The sequence below is a fragment of the Mobula birostris genome, chromosome 12, assembly GCF_030028105.1.
Source record: "Mobula birostris isolate sMobBir1 chromosome 12, sMobBir1.hap1, whole genome shotgun sequence".
Lineage (NCBI taxonomy): Eukaryota > Metazoa > Chordata > Chondrichthyes > Myliobatiformes > Myliobatidae > Mobula > Mobula birostris.
In genome coordinates, this window is record NC_092381.1 from 77204886 (window position 1) to 77221060 (window position 16175).

Here is a 16175-nt window from a genome sequence, read left to right on the forward strand (position 1 = left end):
AGAGCCAGCAAGATGCCTCACCACCGTGAGGGTCCCCGTTCCATCAATCAGATGAACATACCGAGGGAAAAAGGGCAGCCTCAGGGTCGTTAAAGTCATTGTTATTATAAATGGCAGATTGTATTGCCATACCACAAAGGGATGAAATAGCTTCCATGGGGCTTTTCCAGGGACAATTTATGGGAAGTAAGTTTGATTTTGTTCATCAGCGTTCCGGCGTTCCTCCTTTAACGTTTACACGCCTCGATAACAGTATTTCCATCTCACCCAATCTCCCAGATAACCCCATCAGCCACAGCAATTTGTTTAGGCTCAGAACATTTAGTGCGCCCCTGCCCTGCCCGCGGCGCGTCACTTAAGATAGAGTTCTGAGAACTCAGGGGCCAACTCACGCTGCAGTCGCTTATTTTCCTCAGGGGATTCAGTTGTTTTAATAACTCACTGCTGCAATGCAGTCATAAAATATCCCTCTTAGAGGGGAAGTCTATATGCTTAAGGCATTGTGATACTACATACGGAAACTTATGTCAGCCAATTCAGCAAGTGCGTTCTCCCAGCATCTGGGAGGACCAGGTCATTAGCCAAAGATCCAAAACCTTCCGAGTTATCCACCCATTCGGGGACCTGGTTACCATATCGATCGACTTGCTTATCCACCTCCACATATTGCTGGATGGACCCTGCTCATGGCACCATAGGATTACACAAAAGGCCAGGTTAATCACACCTAGACAGTTCGGATGTCCATTATATGGGGTAGTAATTAGATTAGATTCAACTTTATTGTCTTGTGCCGAGTACAGATACAAAGTCAATGAAATGCATTTAGCATCTGACCAGAATTGCAAAGAATAGTGTTATTTACAAAATAACTGCGAATAAAAAAAGTGCTACAGCACACAAATATAAAAGTACTGAGACAGTACAATATGGATGTAATACTGCTTAGCGCTGTGATGTGAGGTTCAGCAGTGTCACAGCCTCAGGGAAGAAGCTGTTCCTGTGCCTGCTGGTGCGGGAGCAGAGGCTCCTGTAGCGCCTACTGGATGGAAGGAGAGTAAAAAGTCCATGATTAGGGTGAGATGCATCCCTGATAATGCTTTTCGCCCTGCCCAGGCAGTGTTTATGGTAGATGTTCTCAATGGTGGGCAACTGGGTGCTGATAATCCGCTGGGCAGTTTTCACCACACACTGGAGTGCTTTGCGGTCCGATACAGGACTATTGCCATACCACACTGAGATGCAGTTGGTGAGTATGCTCTCAATGGTACAGCGATAAAAGTCCGTCAGTATCCTGGGACAGAGGTGAGCTTTCTTGATGTTCTGCAGGAAATAAAGGCGCTGTTGCGCCTTTTTGATCAGGATGGAGGAGTTCAGGGACCAGGTGAGATCCTCGGAAATGTGGACACCAAGGAATTTGAAGCTCGATACCTGCTCCACTACGGTTCCGTTGATGTAGATGGGGATGTGAATGTGACTCCTGGAGTGTGACGTAAGCGTACAAGCACAACAAACTAACCCAAGCCCAATTTATTATCATGAAAGAGAAAGCAGAAATAAACCACACAAAATATTATATAGCAAGTCACAAAGATTTCAGGGCTCGCGATTCTTTGTCAGCACTTGATTGTTGCGGTTGTCGGGGGAAACCTGAATTCTGACTCACTTGTGAAATGACCCTCGGGTAGAAGCACTGATCATGGTTTCTGGCTCGTGGTTGAATTCCAACAAAACCAGGAAGGGCACCCCAATAAATAAGAGTTTCACAAGTACAGTGAGATACACAAAGACAGACAAACTCTTTGAACCTTTGTCTCAACACAGCCTGTCCTTTTTTCAAACACATCCTGTGTCCATCGACACAGTGTTCAGCATACCCTCATAAAGCAATTAGACATTGTACTGGTCACTCCTCATCCACTTGCCACCAATGCTTTGAGCATATAAAGAATAAGCCGAAATCCAAAAAAAAAACATCAATCAAGCTAATTTGACAGACACTAAAAAAGAATCCATCAACCTTGCACTCAAAATAACCAACAGACATTTAGTCATAACTGGCATCCTCATGTTAATGGCACCTGACACTAAGAAAGAACCCAGCTGCTATCAACAAACATTAGACATTAACAGACCTACACTGTTTACCATGCACAGGCACTCCACACCCTACAAGCTCAGACTGAGTTAAATTGTCATTTTACCTTCCCGACATTAATCCAGTGTTTTACAATACTTAATGCAGATCCTGCAGCAGTTCAGAATCACCTGAGATCCAAGATCCTCTTGACTTCAAAGGGGGGCAGTGAGGATTTTGGTTATCAGAAGCCAAGTTTCATTTTGTTTTCAGAGAAATGGCTTGCTTTTAATTCTGCTTCTGATTGTTAGAAAAATATAAATATTCTTACTAAACAACATTTTAAAAAAAACTGCTAATTTTAGCTTTTGCCTTCAGCTGATACCTTTTACATGTCTCTGAATACTGACATTGGGGCTTTGATGATTTTCAAAGCTTTCTGGCATGTTTCCGGAGCTTGATCTCCTCACGGCACAATCAGAGGTTCTGATGTGACTGAAATCACCCTGCTCTTCTCTAGGAAGTAAACAATTGCAGGAATTGGCCCCTATATCTGGATGTGTGCAGCTGTGTGAGCGACCATGGATAGAGATTCCAGGTGGGTCACTAGACCAATGAGCTCCAATCCAATGTTCAATGAAATGTGACAATAGGCAGTAAATGGAAACTTAGATTGGGATATGATGTATGACTGAGTGTTACTATTGTCATCCATTTGACATAATTAATCAAAGTCATAATTACTTCCCATAAATTGCTGCAGAGCCTAATGCACACTCATCTCACCCAACATCCAAATTTCAATACTCTCCAGAAGTGAATCCACTTTTCTAGTTCCAGCTCCTTGGCATCTCTGAATTTAATTTCTTCATCATTGATATCCCTGCCTTCAATCCACACACCCCATCGCCATCCTGAAGCACAAGCCCAAAGATCTACATAGAACTTTGCTGGGCAACATTTGGAGCATTGTGTGAAATCTGGTTGCCCGAGACCAGGAAGGATGTGGATACTTTGGAAGAGTGCAGATCAGTTTTAGCTAGATGCTGTCCAGATTAAAAGGTATGAGCTAAAATGAGAAGTTTGTCAGACATGAGTTGTTTTCTCTGGAGTACCTGCTAGAAGTTTCTAAGATTATAAGACACATAGACAAGGTGGCCAGTCAAAATAGTTATTCTCAGAGTAGAAATGTCAAGTACAAGAGGACATACATTTAAGTCAGGGGTTCACAATCTTTTGGACCCCTACTATTAATCAAGGGGCCTGTGAGCGCCAGGTTAGGAACCCTTGATTTAAGTTGAGAAGGGAAGTTAAAGAGGATATGTGGACACGATTTTATTTCATACAGAGAATGGTAGATACTCAGAATGAGCTGTTGGAGGGACTGGTAGAGGTAGATGTGACAACAGCATTTAAGAGGCTGTTAAACACTTAAACATTTAGGAATGGAGGGATGTAGTTTAACTCCTTTAATTTGGCATCTTGTTGGATGCAGATATTGGGGGCTGAAGGGCCTGTTTCTGTGCTATATTGTTCTATGTGTTGTGTCCTATGTCAAATCCCGACCTGAATATCTCTTTGGTTCTTGTCTAACTTCATTGACCAAGATTGAGGTCATCTGACCAAATATGTGGCTCTGTGTCCCCGGTAAAGATCCTGTTCAGAACCTTGAGGTGCTTTTCTCTCTTTTATTCTCATTCACATAAGCTAAATTATTATGACTGTGCCTCAGGGACCAGCGTGACAGACACTCTTGGTACTTACCAGAAAAATAGCAGCATTGAACAAAGAAAATATAAGATACTTAAAATTCTGTCTTAATGCACCAAATTAGCAACAATTGTATATAATTTGTATGAGGTAATTTCCTATCCATGTAGATTCAGTGACACATAAAATGCAAATATGGCCATAGCTCTAAATATGCTTTATTTTAATTATATTAGCTTAAGCAACATCATCATCAGTTCTAGCTTCATTGAAATTAACATATTCATTATACACCAGCTACATTTTGAGTCTTTGAAACCCATACACCTGGTTTGCCCTTAGTTGCTGTATTATCTTTGCTCCTTGAAGTTTGTATAATTTGTCAACGCTTAAAATGTGCAATTCATTTCATGATAATAGGCAAGCCTTGGTGTACTGTTGCTGGAGTTTTGTTCACATGCATTAACTTCCAGAATCAATATTCTATTTGCTAAATGGTATGCTTTCTGTGACCACCTGCATTTATATGCTGCCTTCAACCGAGTTAAAAATGTGCACCTTAGTGAATTTGTAACTGGAATAAATAAATTATTCTGTTTTCTTCACTCATTTTTTTTTTGAAGTATTTATTGTAAGATACCAGGTTAACTGAAGGTATCCTGCATTCTTGACGGAAAATGATGAATATGGGCTTAGTTACAAATAGAGTCACGAGAATGAAGGCGTAAACTCTACCCTAGGCTCCTTTCAACCAGAATTAATCACTGACAACAGACAATTACTGGGGTGTGCCATGGGGATGAGGAACATCATGCATTACCATGTGATTCTAAAGGTAGCAGTAAATTCCTTTCCAATACTCTTTATTTTTGAAATCAGAGTTATACAGCACACAGAAAGTTAATTCCTAAAATCTGTTCAAATAACACTTCCAAGCTGACCAAATTGCAAACAGGAATCCCATTTGTCTCAATTGCCTCTGCTTGGCCATAAACCTTTTGTATCCTTATACCCATTCAAATGTCTTTTAAACTTTGTAATTGTGACAACCTCCAGCTTTTCCTCTGGCAACTCATTCCACATACATACCAGCCTCTGTGTAGATAAAATTACCCCTCGGCTTTCCTTTAAATCATTTCCCTCTCACCTTAAATCTATGCCCTCGAATTTCTGGCTCTCCTATTCAGGTGGGAAAAGATAGTAACCATTCACCTTACCTATGCCTCTTGGCTTAGTCTACAAGATCACCTCTCAGCCTTCTATACTGAGGAAACTATGCCCCAGCGTATTCAGACTCTCCTCGTACCTCAAACCCTTCAGTCCTGATAACATGCTTATGAATCTTTTTTACATCTTTTCTAGCTAAATGACATCATTTGAATGTCACAAAGTTTTGTATTGCCTTTTAATGCTTTTTAGCTATTATCGTTTGATGATACATTCCTAAAATAACGAAGAGAATGGCAGATCCTGCCTGCAGTCCCAATAGAATTAAATTTTAAAAAATCCTCAAAGTTCCAAATAAGAGAAAGTTTGAATATCTATGATCTGAGTGACTAAACATTCTTTATTAACAATTGATCTTCCACTGTGCTTTAAATATATCAAGCCTCCAGACTGGGCATCGGTACAATGCATAGAGGTTTCATAAGGTACTGCACTAAAGTTGATATGGAATGCAGCGCTTGATGGAATAATGGAAAGAGATTCAATATTAGCTCTAAAAAGGCAATTGGACTGTGACAGCGAGTGCTAGATAAACACACTCCTTACATTTACAACCGCGCACACACGCACACTCACACCCACCCACCCCCTTGTCATGCTGCTGTGGTTGACTTGAGTATGCACACTTCAATGTCTTCCCCAGTATATTCCAATAATGGGTCCTAAAGGGTTTGGCTTCATGGTGCCTTTCCCTCCATACACGATGAAATAATCAATTTCTTTAGTAATGGGGATGTGTAAATGTGTGTATTGTTCGTATACTGCATTTAAGGTAGATACTTCTGTTGATTTGGTAATATGATTGCGACTACATTGTGGGGTGCATTGTATTTTAATCCATGTGTAGTCTTACGTTAACTTTGTAGGTAATTAAAGATGGTATATTCTGGTGTCTAAAAAAAGTGCAGATCACTTTCAGTAGCGGGAAGAGAAAGAGCTGCCAAAGTTCACACTGGACAAAGTATGGAGCTATTTATTGTATTTTCCGGTAGAAATCTTTCTGTAAATATTGGTTGTTTTCTTTTCACTAATTTTTGTAAGCTTGATTTTTGACACACATTATAAATGCCCTTGCATGAAAGTGCTAAGCGACTTCAGCCACTTTTTTTTTCCTTCAGTCCAAACCACATATTGTAACATGGACATGGATTAATATTTTCAGAAGTGTGGAGAAAGAGCAAGGACATACCAAGTGCACCGACTGTTACGAGAGGACAGAACTCGGAGAGAGACAGTGAGAGGAAATAGTGAGTCAGTTCGGAGAAGGCCGGCATAGATGCGAACAAAGGTATGTGGGTGTGATAGTACGTGATACATGGTGAGAGACGCACAACAAGATAAGTTAAGGTGAAAATGATGTGATGGTGTTCTTAGTCCGGAAAGTTGATGAATTTGATAGTGCTAATGAGAACTGGAAATCGTATGCCATGAGGGTTGAACTGTATTGTAATACGGATGAGGAAAAGAAAGCCGCCACACTTCTGAGCTTAATTGGTGTTAAAACGCACAAGCTCTTACGCAACTTAGTAACTCCTGAAAAGCCAGCAAGCAAGACGTTGGATGAAATTGTTTCTCTGGGTAACCCTAACAGATACACCTCTTGCGCTCCGTGCTGTGGGTACTTCTGGCCGATATACGCTGTAATTGTGTATCGGTTTGGGGTTACCCAGAGAAATTGGCAGTAGCAGATCACTGCATTTGCAATGGCCATAGGATTGACTTTGATGGCATAAAACTACTGTGTCATGCCAGTGGCTTTTGTGAACACCTAGTGAAGGAAGTCATTGAACTAAAACTAGAGAAAACTAATGTTAACAAAGGTGATTAAGAACTGGAATTCAATTGTAAACAAGGTAGGACAGTGGAATGGATAATGAGGGTAACTATACCATTGGACTAGACGTGGCTAGGCACCATCCCCAATGAAGATGGCCGAGTCTGTCGTCGAAACTTTGATTAAAATTGACCTGTACTCAGTTGGAAGAGTTTATTTGTCCCTTGCAGGTGATTTATCAAGTGATGCTCAGACAAACCCAGAACGTGCTTTTTACCTGTCAAGCCAGGTGGGCAGATGCAGGTGTACTTGTCAATTCCATTCATGCAGGTAGATTCATTTCTGCAGGGTTCTGAAGCACACTCATTGACTTCAATCTCACACAGTTTGCCCTGGTACCCAGGCACACAGAAGCAGGAAAATCCATTAAGCTTGTCCTTACACACAGCTCCGTTTTCACATGGATTTGGTGCACATTCATTCACACTGGTTCCACAGTCAGTGCCTGTGTAACCTGGAGGGCAAACACAGCTATAGCCAGTGGCATTGTGCAAACAGATGGCACCATTCAAGCAGGGAGCGCTGGCACACTTGTTAATGTAACTTTCGCAGCTGGTCCCAGTACGATCGGGAGGGCAATCACAAGAGAAGTCAGTGGTACCCAAAATGCTCTTGCATGTTGCGTTGTGTTGACAGGGATATGATGTACAAACATCGAACAGTTCCTCACAGTTCTTTCCTGTGAATGCCACAGGTATCATTGGACAGTGGCAAATATAGTCATCAATAAGGTCCTCGCAGGTCGCATTGTTTTTGCAAGGGCTGGAGAGGCACTTGTTAAGAATTGCAGCAAAACATAAACCTAAGGAAGCAAGCAAAAGAAAGACCAAGTTAGTCGTCAAACATGATCACAAGTTACAGCAAAGCAAGCAAGCCCTTTGATTTCAAATTGCAAGGAGTTCACTTAAAAGTATGCACTTTTTTAGGAAGTAACATTTGATTAAGTTAGTCCATATACAGTACTACACTAGTCTTTCAGGCAGGCCCTCAGAATCAAGGACAATTTACATCCACTCTGGTTTCATGGGTTCTGAGATGTCTGATGAGATTAATGCGGGAACTGCAGACTCTTCTATAGGTGAGCTTGGTGAGTGACTGAGGTGAAGCAATCCTTCCGAAAGGCTTCTGTGTGTCCCTGATGCTTGGCCTCGAGGTTCTCAATAACATCCCAACAGGACCCTCTCCACTTAAGGAGGTCTTGGGCCAGGGGCAAGGCAGGGTGCTGCATTTCATGAAGGAAGATTTGAGCACAGCCTTGAATCCTTTCCTCTATTCAGCTGCTCATCTCCTCACATGTCAGGAAGAAAAAGGAATAGCGCATTATGGGAGTCTGGAGTCAGGCATGGGAATGACTTGGCCTGCCCAACATAGCAGACTGAGAGTAACTAGAGACTCAATGTAGGACATGTTGGCCGGACAGGGACGCTCACATTAGTCTGCTTATTCTTCCAGTGAATTTGGAGGATTTTGCGAATATACAGATATTGGTATCTTTCCAGTGCATTCAGGAGCCTGCTGTTTTTAGATTTGATTCAGAAGCATGTAGGGGTCCTATAAACCATGCCCAGGCTGTGGCACCACTTCCAGGACAATGACAGCCCTGGGTTAAGTCTGTAAAGTTAACAGCTGCATAATAGCTTTCATGTCTGCAGTGAACACAAGAGGTCTCTGTCGCTGTGCTCATTTGCATCAGTCAGGGCACCGACACAGTAATAAAGAATGCTAGAAAGCAGCCTGTGACATAAAAGAGCCTTTCAATTCTTGTGTGCAGCAGGGATTCCCAGTCTGGGGAGTATTCTAAACTGAAGACTTCATGTGTGCCAACATCCCAGTGATAAATCTGTTCCTGTACAGAACTAGCTGCTACCCCAAAACATCATATACATGACGCTCAATATCTGCAGTTTCCATAATTCCCTTTGTCCTACAGATGTTCTGGTGTTATTTGAAGAGCTTTTAGGATGCACAAAAGCTGCAGAATATCACAATACCTCGCAACCACAGATGTTAACAGCTCGTGGAGATAGGCAGCATAGAAATGGGTCCTTTGGCTCACCTAGTTCACGCTGACTGTCAAACACACATCCTATTTCATTCTATCCTCCTTACCTTCTCAAGTCCTAACAAATATTACTACATGAGGTGAAATTTAGAACGGCCAATTACAATACCAATTAACACATCCATGAGATATGGGAAGAAACCAAACTTCGAAGTCCACCTATTATCAAACTATATATATTCTATATACGGCCTTGAGATTTGTCTCCTTACAGGCAGCCACAAAAAAACGAAACTCAATAGAACCCATTTAAAAAAGACCATCTAACACCCAATATGCAGAAAATAAAACAAATTGTGTAAACAAAACTAAAAGGAAATCAAACATAGAAAACATTGAGGCTTGGACAAGAACGCTCAGGAGCCTGTATTTGTCATTGCCACAGCAGTGCTAAATTCTGTCATCTCTGCTCCTTGAGCAACTGGAAGTGGAGAATACTTTTCTTTTCTTTCAATAGCTCACCTCATCAAGCATGTCTCAACATGGCAAGAGATTATAGCTTTTGGCTGCAATGGTACAATATTTTCACGGCAAAGAAATGAATATGAAAATAAAAATGCGAAGTAAAGGATACTTGATGATAGGCTTATTCTCAGCATCAGCTGTGTCTACAATCTCCATCCCCTTCAAGTACAGCATGCTGGATCATATCTTTGTAAGCATCACCCTCCTGCCTGTAAAGGCAGCCTTGTGGTTAACGACAGCCCTCTCTTACAGGTCAGTATGAAAATAAGCATTTACTTCACTCCTAGCCTAAAAATGTGCCAGGTTCAGCTAGCCTGAGACAACAACATAACTGGTATTTATTCCTGCCAAATTTGAATGTCTACACAGATGATGTGGTGACAGTGACCAAAGGTGGGACCTGTACAGAAGAAATGGTTTGCATCTAAATTGGAGGGGACTAATACCCTAGTGGGAAGGTTTGCTAGTACTGCACACTGGGGCTTTAAACTAGAGTTGCAGGGGGTGGGGTGTGATAACCGCATTGCCAGTACAGATAGTAGAGTGGTTGCGGAGACAGATGTCGTTAAGACCTTAGACAACGTCAAGAACTTAAAGGTTGAACATGGTGTAACTAATGTTCTGAGTTGTGTATACTTCAATGCAAGAGGTTTTGTAGGAAAGTGAGCTTAGAGCACAGATCAACACATGGAATTATGATACCTATTACAGCCATTAGTGAGATTTGGTTGCAGCAGGGGCAAGACTGGCAGCTCAGTATTCTGGGGTTCCATTGTTTTAGATGTGATAGAGCGGGAAGGATTAAAGTGGGAAGGGTGGTGTTACTAGTCTGGGAAAATGTCATGGCAGTGCTCAGTCATGACAGACTGGAGAATTTGTATAGTGAGGCTTTATTGGTGGAACCAAGGAATAAGAAAGGCATGATGGTGTTAATGGGGTGATACTATAGACTACCCAACAATCTGTGGGATTTAGAGGAACAAATTTGTAGAGAGATTGCAGACTGTTGCAAGAAACATAAGGTTGTGATAGTAGGTGATTTTAACTTTCCACATATAGACTGCAACTCCCATACTGTAAAAGGACTAGATGGGATAGAGTTTGTCAAATGTGTTCAGGGAAGTTTCCTTAATCTGGACATAGAGGTCCCAATGAGAAAATGTGCAATACTTGATCTCCTTTTCGGGAATGAAACAGGGCAGTTGACAGAAGTTTGTCTAGGGGTTCATTTTGCACCTAGTGATCATAATGCAATGAGTTTCAGTGTAATTATGGAAAAAAGATGGGTCTGGTCCTTAGATTGAGATTCTAAATCGGAGAAAGGCCAGTTTTGATCATATCAGAAAAGATCTGCCAAGTGCGGATTAGGACAGGTTGTTTTCTAGCAAAGGTGTACTTGGGTAAGCAGGAGGCTTTCAAAAGTGAAATTTTGAGAGTACAAAGCTTGTATGTGCCTGTCAGAATAAAAGGCAAGGATAACAGGTTTTAGGGTAGCATGGTTTTCAAGAGATAGTCAAGCCCTGGTTAAGAAAATAAAAGGAGGTGCGTAACAGGTGTAGGCAGATACAAACAAATAAGGTATTTGAGGAGTATAAGAAATACAAGTGAACACTTAAAGAAATCAGGAGGACTAAAAGAAGGCATGAGGTTCCCTAGCAGACAAGGTGAAGGAGAATCCTCAGGGATTCTGCAGATATGTTAGGAGCAAAGGGATTGCAAGAGACAAAATTGGTCCTCTAGAAGATCAGAATGCTATTCTATTCATGGAGCCAAAAGAAATAGGGGAGATCTTAAATGGATTATTTTTCATCTGTATTTACTCAGGAGACGGACAGAGTCTATAGAAGTGAAGAAAAGCAGCAGCGAGGTCATAGATCTTATAGAGATTACACAGGAGGAGATGTTCGAAGTCTTCAGAAAAATTCGGTTGATAAATTTTCAGGGCCTGACGGGATGTTTCCTCTGACCCTGTAAGAGCAAGTGCAGAAATTGTAGGGGCCCTAGCAGAGATATTTATATCATCCTTATAGTGACAGGTGAGGTACTGGAGGATTAGAGGATAGCTAAAGTTTTTTTCCGCTTTTGAAGAAAGGATCTAAGAATAAAACAGGAAATTTTAGGCCCATGAGTCTGACATCAGTAGAGGGAAATTACTGGAAGGTATTCTAAGGGACAGGATATATCAGTATTTGGATATACAGGGTCTGATGAGGGATAGTCACCATGACTTTGTGCACAGTAGGTCATGTCCAAACAAACTTATAGAGTTTTTTTTGAGGAAGTTACCAGTAAAGTTGATGAAGGCAAGCTACTGGGTGTTGTCCACACGAACTTCAGCAAGGCATCTGACAAAGTCCCACATGGGAGGTTGGCTAAGAAGGTCCAGTCACTCAGCATTCAGAATGAGATAGTAAATTGGATTAGACATTGATTTTGTGAGAGAAGCCAGAAAGTAGTAGTAGATGGTTACCTCTCTGACTGAAGGCCTGTGACTGGTGGAGTGCCACAGGAAATGGTGCTGTGTCCATTGTTGTTTGTCATCTATACCAATGATTTGGATGATAATGTAGTTAACTGGATCAGCAAATTCGCGGATGTCACCAAGATTGAGGGTGTAGTGAACAGCAAGGAAAACTATCAGCTGGAAAAGTAGGCTGAAAATGGAACTTAATGCAGACAAGAGTGTGGAATTTGGAAGGACCAACCAGGGCAAGTCTTACACAGCGAGCGATATGGCACTGAGGACTGTGATAGAATAAAGGGATCTGGGAATACAGGTCCATAATTCACTGGAAGTGACATCATAAGTAGATTGGGTCATAAAAAAGCTTTTGGCACATTGGCCTTCATAAATCAAAGTATTGAGTATAGGAGTTGGGATGTTATGTTGAAGTTATACAAGACATTGATGCGGCCTAATTTGGAGTATTGTGTGCAGTTTTGGTCACCTACTTACAGGAAAGATGTAAATAAGATTGGAAGAGTATAGAGAAAATGTACAAGGATGTTGCTGGGACTGGAGGACCTGAGTTATAAGGAAAGATTGAATATGTTAGAATTTTATTCCCTGGATAATAGAAGATTGAGGGTGATTTGTTAGAGGTATACAAAATTATGAGGGGTATAGATAGGGTAAATGCAAGCAGGCTTTTTCCACTGAACTTTGGTGAGACTATAACTAGAGGTCATGGGTTAAGGGTGAAAGCTGAAATATTTAAAGGGAACATTAGGGGAATCTTCTTCACTCAGAGGGTGGTGAGAGTGTTGAATGAGCTGCCAATGCAAGTGATGGTACATAGATTATAGATAAGAGAGGTATGGAGGGCTATGGTCTGGGCGCAGGTCAGTGGGACTGTGCAGTTTAAATGGTTTGTCATGGACTAGATGGACCAAAAGGTCTATTTCTGTGCTGTAGATTTCTATGACTCTACGACTAATTCATCATGAGCACCCATCCACTTAAGCTATCAATAGCTGGCACAGTGCAGCCTATCAGTCCCCTGAAACAGGTTAAGAGTGATTCAGGCTTAATTTTTATTGTGGACTATACTATATTGTTAGATGAAACCATGACAACACATTTAATTTCCAGCCTTCAAATATCTTTGTCATATTGCCCCAGATGAGACACCATTTACTCACTTGCTACCTCCATCTTTTGCTCAGTCGTTCATTCTGGCCATAAAAAAAAGTCTCCCATTCTTTGGAGAGCATCCAGCACAGAACATTCAAAACATTGTCATCAATTTGCTGCGATTCTCAATCCTTGTCTATTTCAGGTCTTCCCTCCAAACCATCTCAATTGTAGATTGACTTTGAGGATGAATAGCAATGTTTTTAAAATCCCTTGGCTCCAGATCATCTGCCCATGGCACTGCGGGGCTGCCAGCATGTTCTGTGCCGAAAACTGAAAGTGGTGAATGCCTATTATAAAGAGTTGACCTTGCATTAGAGCCCAGGTCAGAATCAAGCAACACAGCCACGCACAATGCCCTAAAATCAGCAATTCTGGAACTGTTGAGGGAATACTATGTTTTTCACGCCTGGCGATATTTGTATCTATTATTAACACATTAACATTATATAACACTATCTGTAATGACACAGAACATGCATCATTACCTGCAGATAAATAATTATGAGAGGTCTAACAATACCATTGAAACTTTTTTTATGATTGCATTCAATTTGGGGAAAATATTCATTCAGAAATTTGTTTGTATATGTAAATTAACAATTATTAGAGCCTGAGACCAGAAACTACATATCAAATATCTAGGGTGTAAGGCTAGATTCGTTTTTAAAATGTATAATTGAACTGTTACTGCAACCAATGTTTTAAATAAAGTTTAAACATTTTTGGTTCACCAAGCACTTTCAGTAAAATTCATACTGTCCTACATTCCAGGTTAAAAGAAAATAGAGATCGAATCTGTGGAAAAGTGTTTTAATATCCCTTTTTGCTGTGCTGATGAAATAGAAGAAATGAATATGTGATGAGAACTGAAGATTGCAGGGTTACTCTGCACTTAAGCTCAAGTTGATGATTGAAATATCTTTTGAAATGCAAAAATAATGAGCTGGACTGCTGCCAGGTCACAGCAAGTCCAGTATAAAGTGACTGTGCCCATATAGAGAAGTACTGGGAGATTTAGCATGCACGCTCTTCATACTCTGCCAATGTACATAATTCAGTTTTCTTCTGCTGTGCTCGTAGCTCAAACTCTAATGTAATTCTTTTGTGAGAATTCACATTATCAATGCAGCAGATCTACCTGCAGGCTCGCAATCAAGTTGCCATATTTCTTATTCTGAAATTGATGAATCCTCCTGGCATTATTAGCACAGGGGTTAAGAAAACGTCAGTTTTGCTTTCCAGGCGAGATTTTTTTTCCACATGGATTATTTCATGTTAAATTAAATAAAAGTAATCTGACATGTCAGATAATCCAGAAGGGAAAAACAATTAAATGCTAGATTTGGGACGTTGTCAAATTATTCGTGACAAAAATTGAGCATGAGGATATAATTAGTGGACATTCAAATCAGTTTTTAGTGTCAGCTTTGATGATGGATTTACTTGCTGTCTTTCTTTGAAAACAAGGGACATGACAGCATGACATCCACTGACATGATAGTGAAAAGAATTCCTAATTATTTAAGGATATCCGAACAGGATGAATGTAGCCTTTATGGGGATCAAAAATGAATCTCATGTCCACAATACAGTGTCCAAGAAAGTTGCTGGATGTCCAAAATAGAATTTGGTACCAGCTGAAGTTCTCATAAATGAAATTCATTCATTGCAGTAGGCACGAACCATCATAGGTGATCTTACAAAATTTATTTAATAATACAAATTAATCTGATAAAAAGCAATGTCAGCTTCATATTGATACCAAACTGACTCTTAAATAAAGGCATACGCACTTTCAATATAAAATCTATTTGTTCAATTAGTATCTGTAAGAATTAAATAAAGTCTATTTCACTGAAATGTGTTTCTCTCTATTCTATTGATTATGAAAACTGAAATTTAATTAAAACACATACAAAGGTACCAATAATGTGTGAGTTATATATTTTTGCATTTTCTTGCTCTCAATAAATGTCTAGTAAAGTCATTTTCAGTGGAGTAAGGGAAATTACAGTGGTATGAGAGAGGAGTTGGCCAAAGTAAATTGGAAGGAGCTGTTGGCACAGATGACAGCAGAGCAGCAATAGCAAAATAGTACAACCGTGGCTGACAGGGGAAATCAAAGCTAATGTAAAAGCAAAAAAGAGGGCATACAACAACACAAAAATTAGTGGGAAGACAGAGGATTCGGAAGCTTTTAGAACCCCACAGAGAGCAACAAAAAGAATCATTAGGAGGGAAAGGATGAAATATGAAAGCAAGCTATCAAACAATATCAAAGTGAATAGTAAAAGCTTCTTCAAGTATGTAAAAAATAAAAGGGAGATGAGAGTGGATATAGGTCTGCTAGAAAATGAGGCCAGAGAAATAATAACGGGGGCCAAGGAGATGGCAGATGAATTAAATGCGTATTTTGCATCAGTCTTCACTGTGGAAGACACTAGGAGTGAGTCAGGTTTTGAAGGGTGCGAAGGAAGAGAAGTGGGTGCAGTTACTATTGCAAGGGAGAAGGTGCTCAAAAAGCTGAAAGACCTAAGGGTACATGGATTATTAACACCAGCATTTACAACTCCTCAGATGCACATTCAGATTTACTTATCACATGTATATCAAATCATAAAATGTGTTAAAATATATAGTCATTTACATTGAAAAGCTACAGCTGAGGGTACGCTGGGGGCAGCTCATGAGTATCGACACACTTTCCAGTGCTAACCTAGCACGCCCACAATACTCAGCAGAACAGCACAGGACCCAACGAAACAAAGACAACAAGCAACAAAACAGTATCAGTAAAACAAGTCCCTTTCCTCCCCTCCACCCACACACACATATGCCAGTCCTCCAACGCCAGGACCAGTCTCCAATCTCCAACCTCCAGTCTTCAGGCTTCAGCTATCAGGCTTGAACGTCCAGACTTCCGACTATCAAACCCTGGACCAGCCGATGTCAGGACCCTGAACTCCAGACTCAAACTCCAGGCGCACTGACTTACAGGCCTCATGCCTCGCGTTCATATGGACGTCCAATCCTGGGATCCACTGATGTGGGACTGCCCAACATCGACGGACGTCCTTCATTACCCATTCACGTTGCTGACAAAGGTGCGGAGTGGAGGCCTGGACTCCGGATTCCCTCATCACCTGTCCACATTGCTGGCCTT

The 16175-nt window shown here is 40.9% G+C and overlaps 1 protein-coding gene across 1 annotated transcript in view; it reads right to left on the reverse strand.

The window, feature by feature from the left end:
• crb1 (crumbs cell polarity complex component 1) overlaps nt 1-16175 on the reverse strand; it is a 155254-nt gene that overhangs the window by 114735 nt on the left and 24344 nt on the right. The window contains exon 2 of the mRNA XM_072274555.1: nt 7066-7650. Within this exon, the coding sequence (XP_072130656.1) occupies nt 7066-7650 (585 nt within the window). The remainder of the gene's footprint in view (nt 1-7065; nt 7651-16175) is intronic.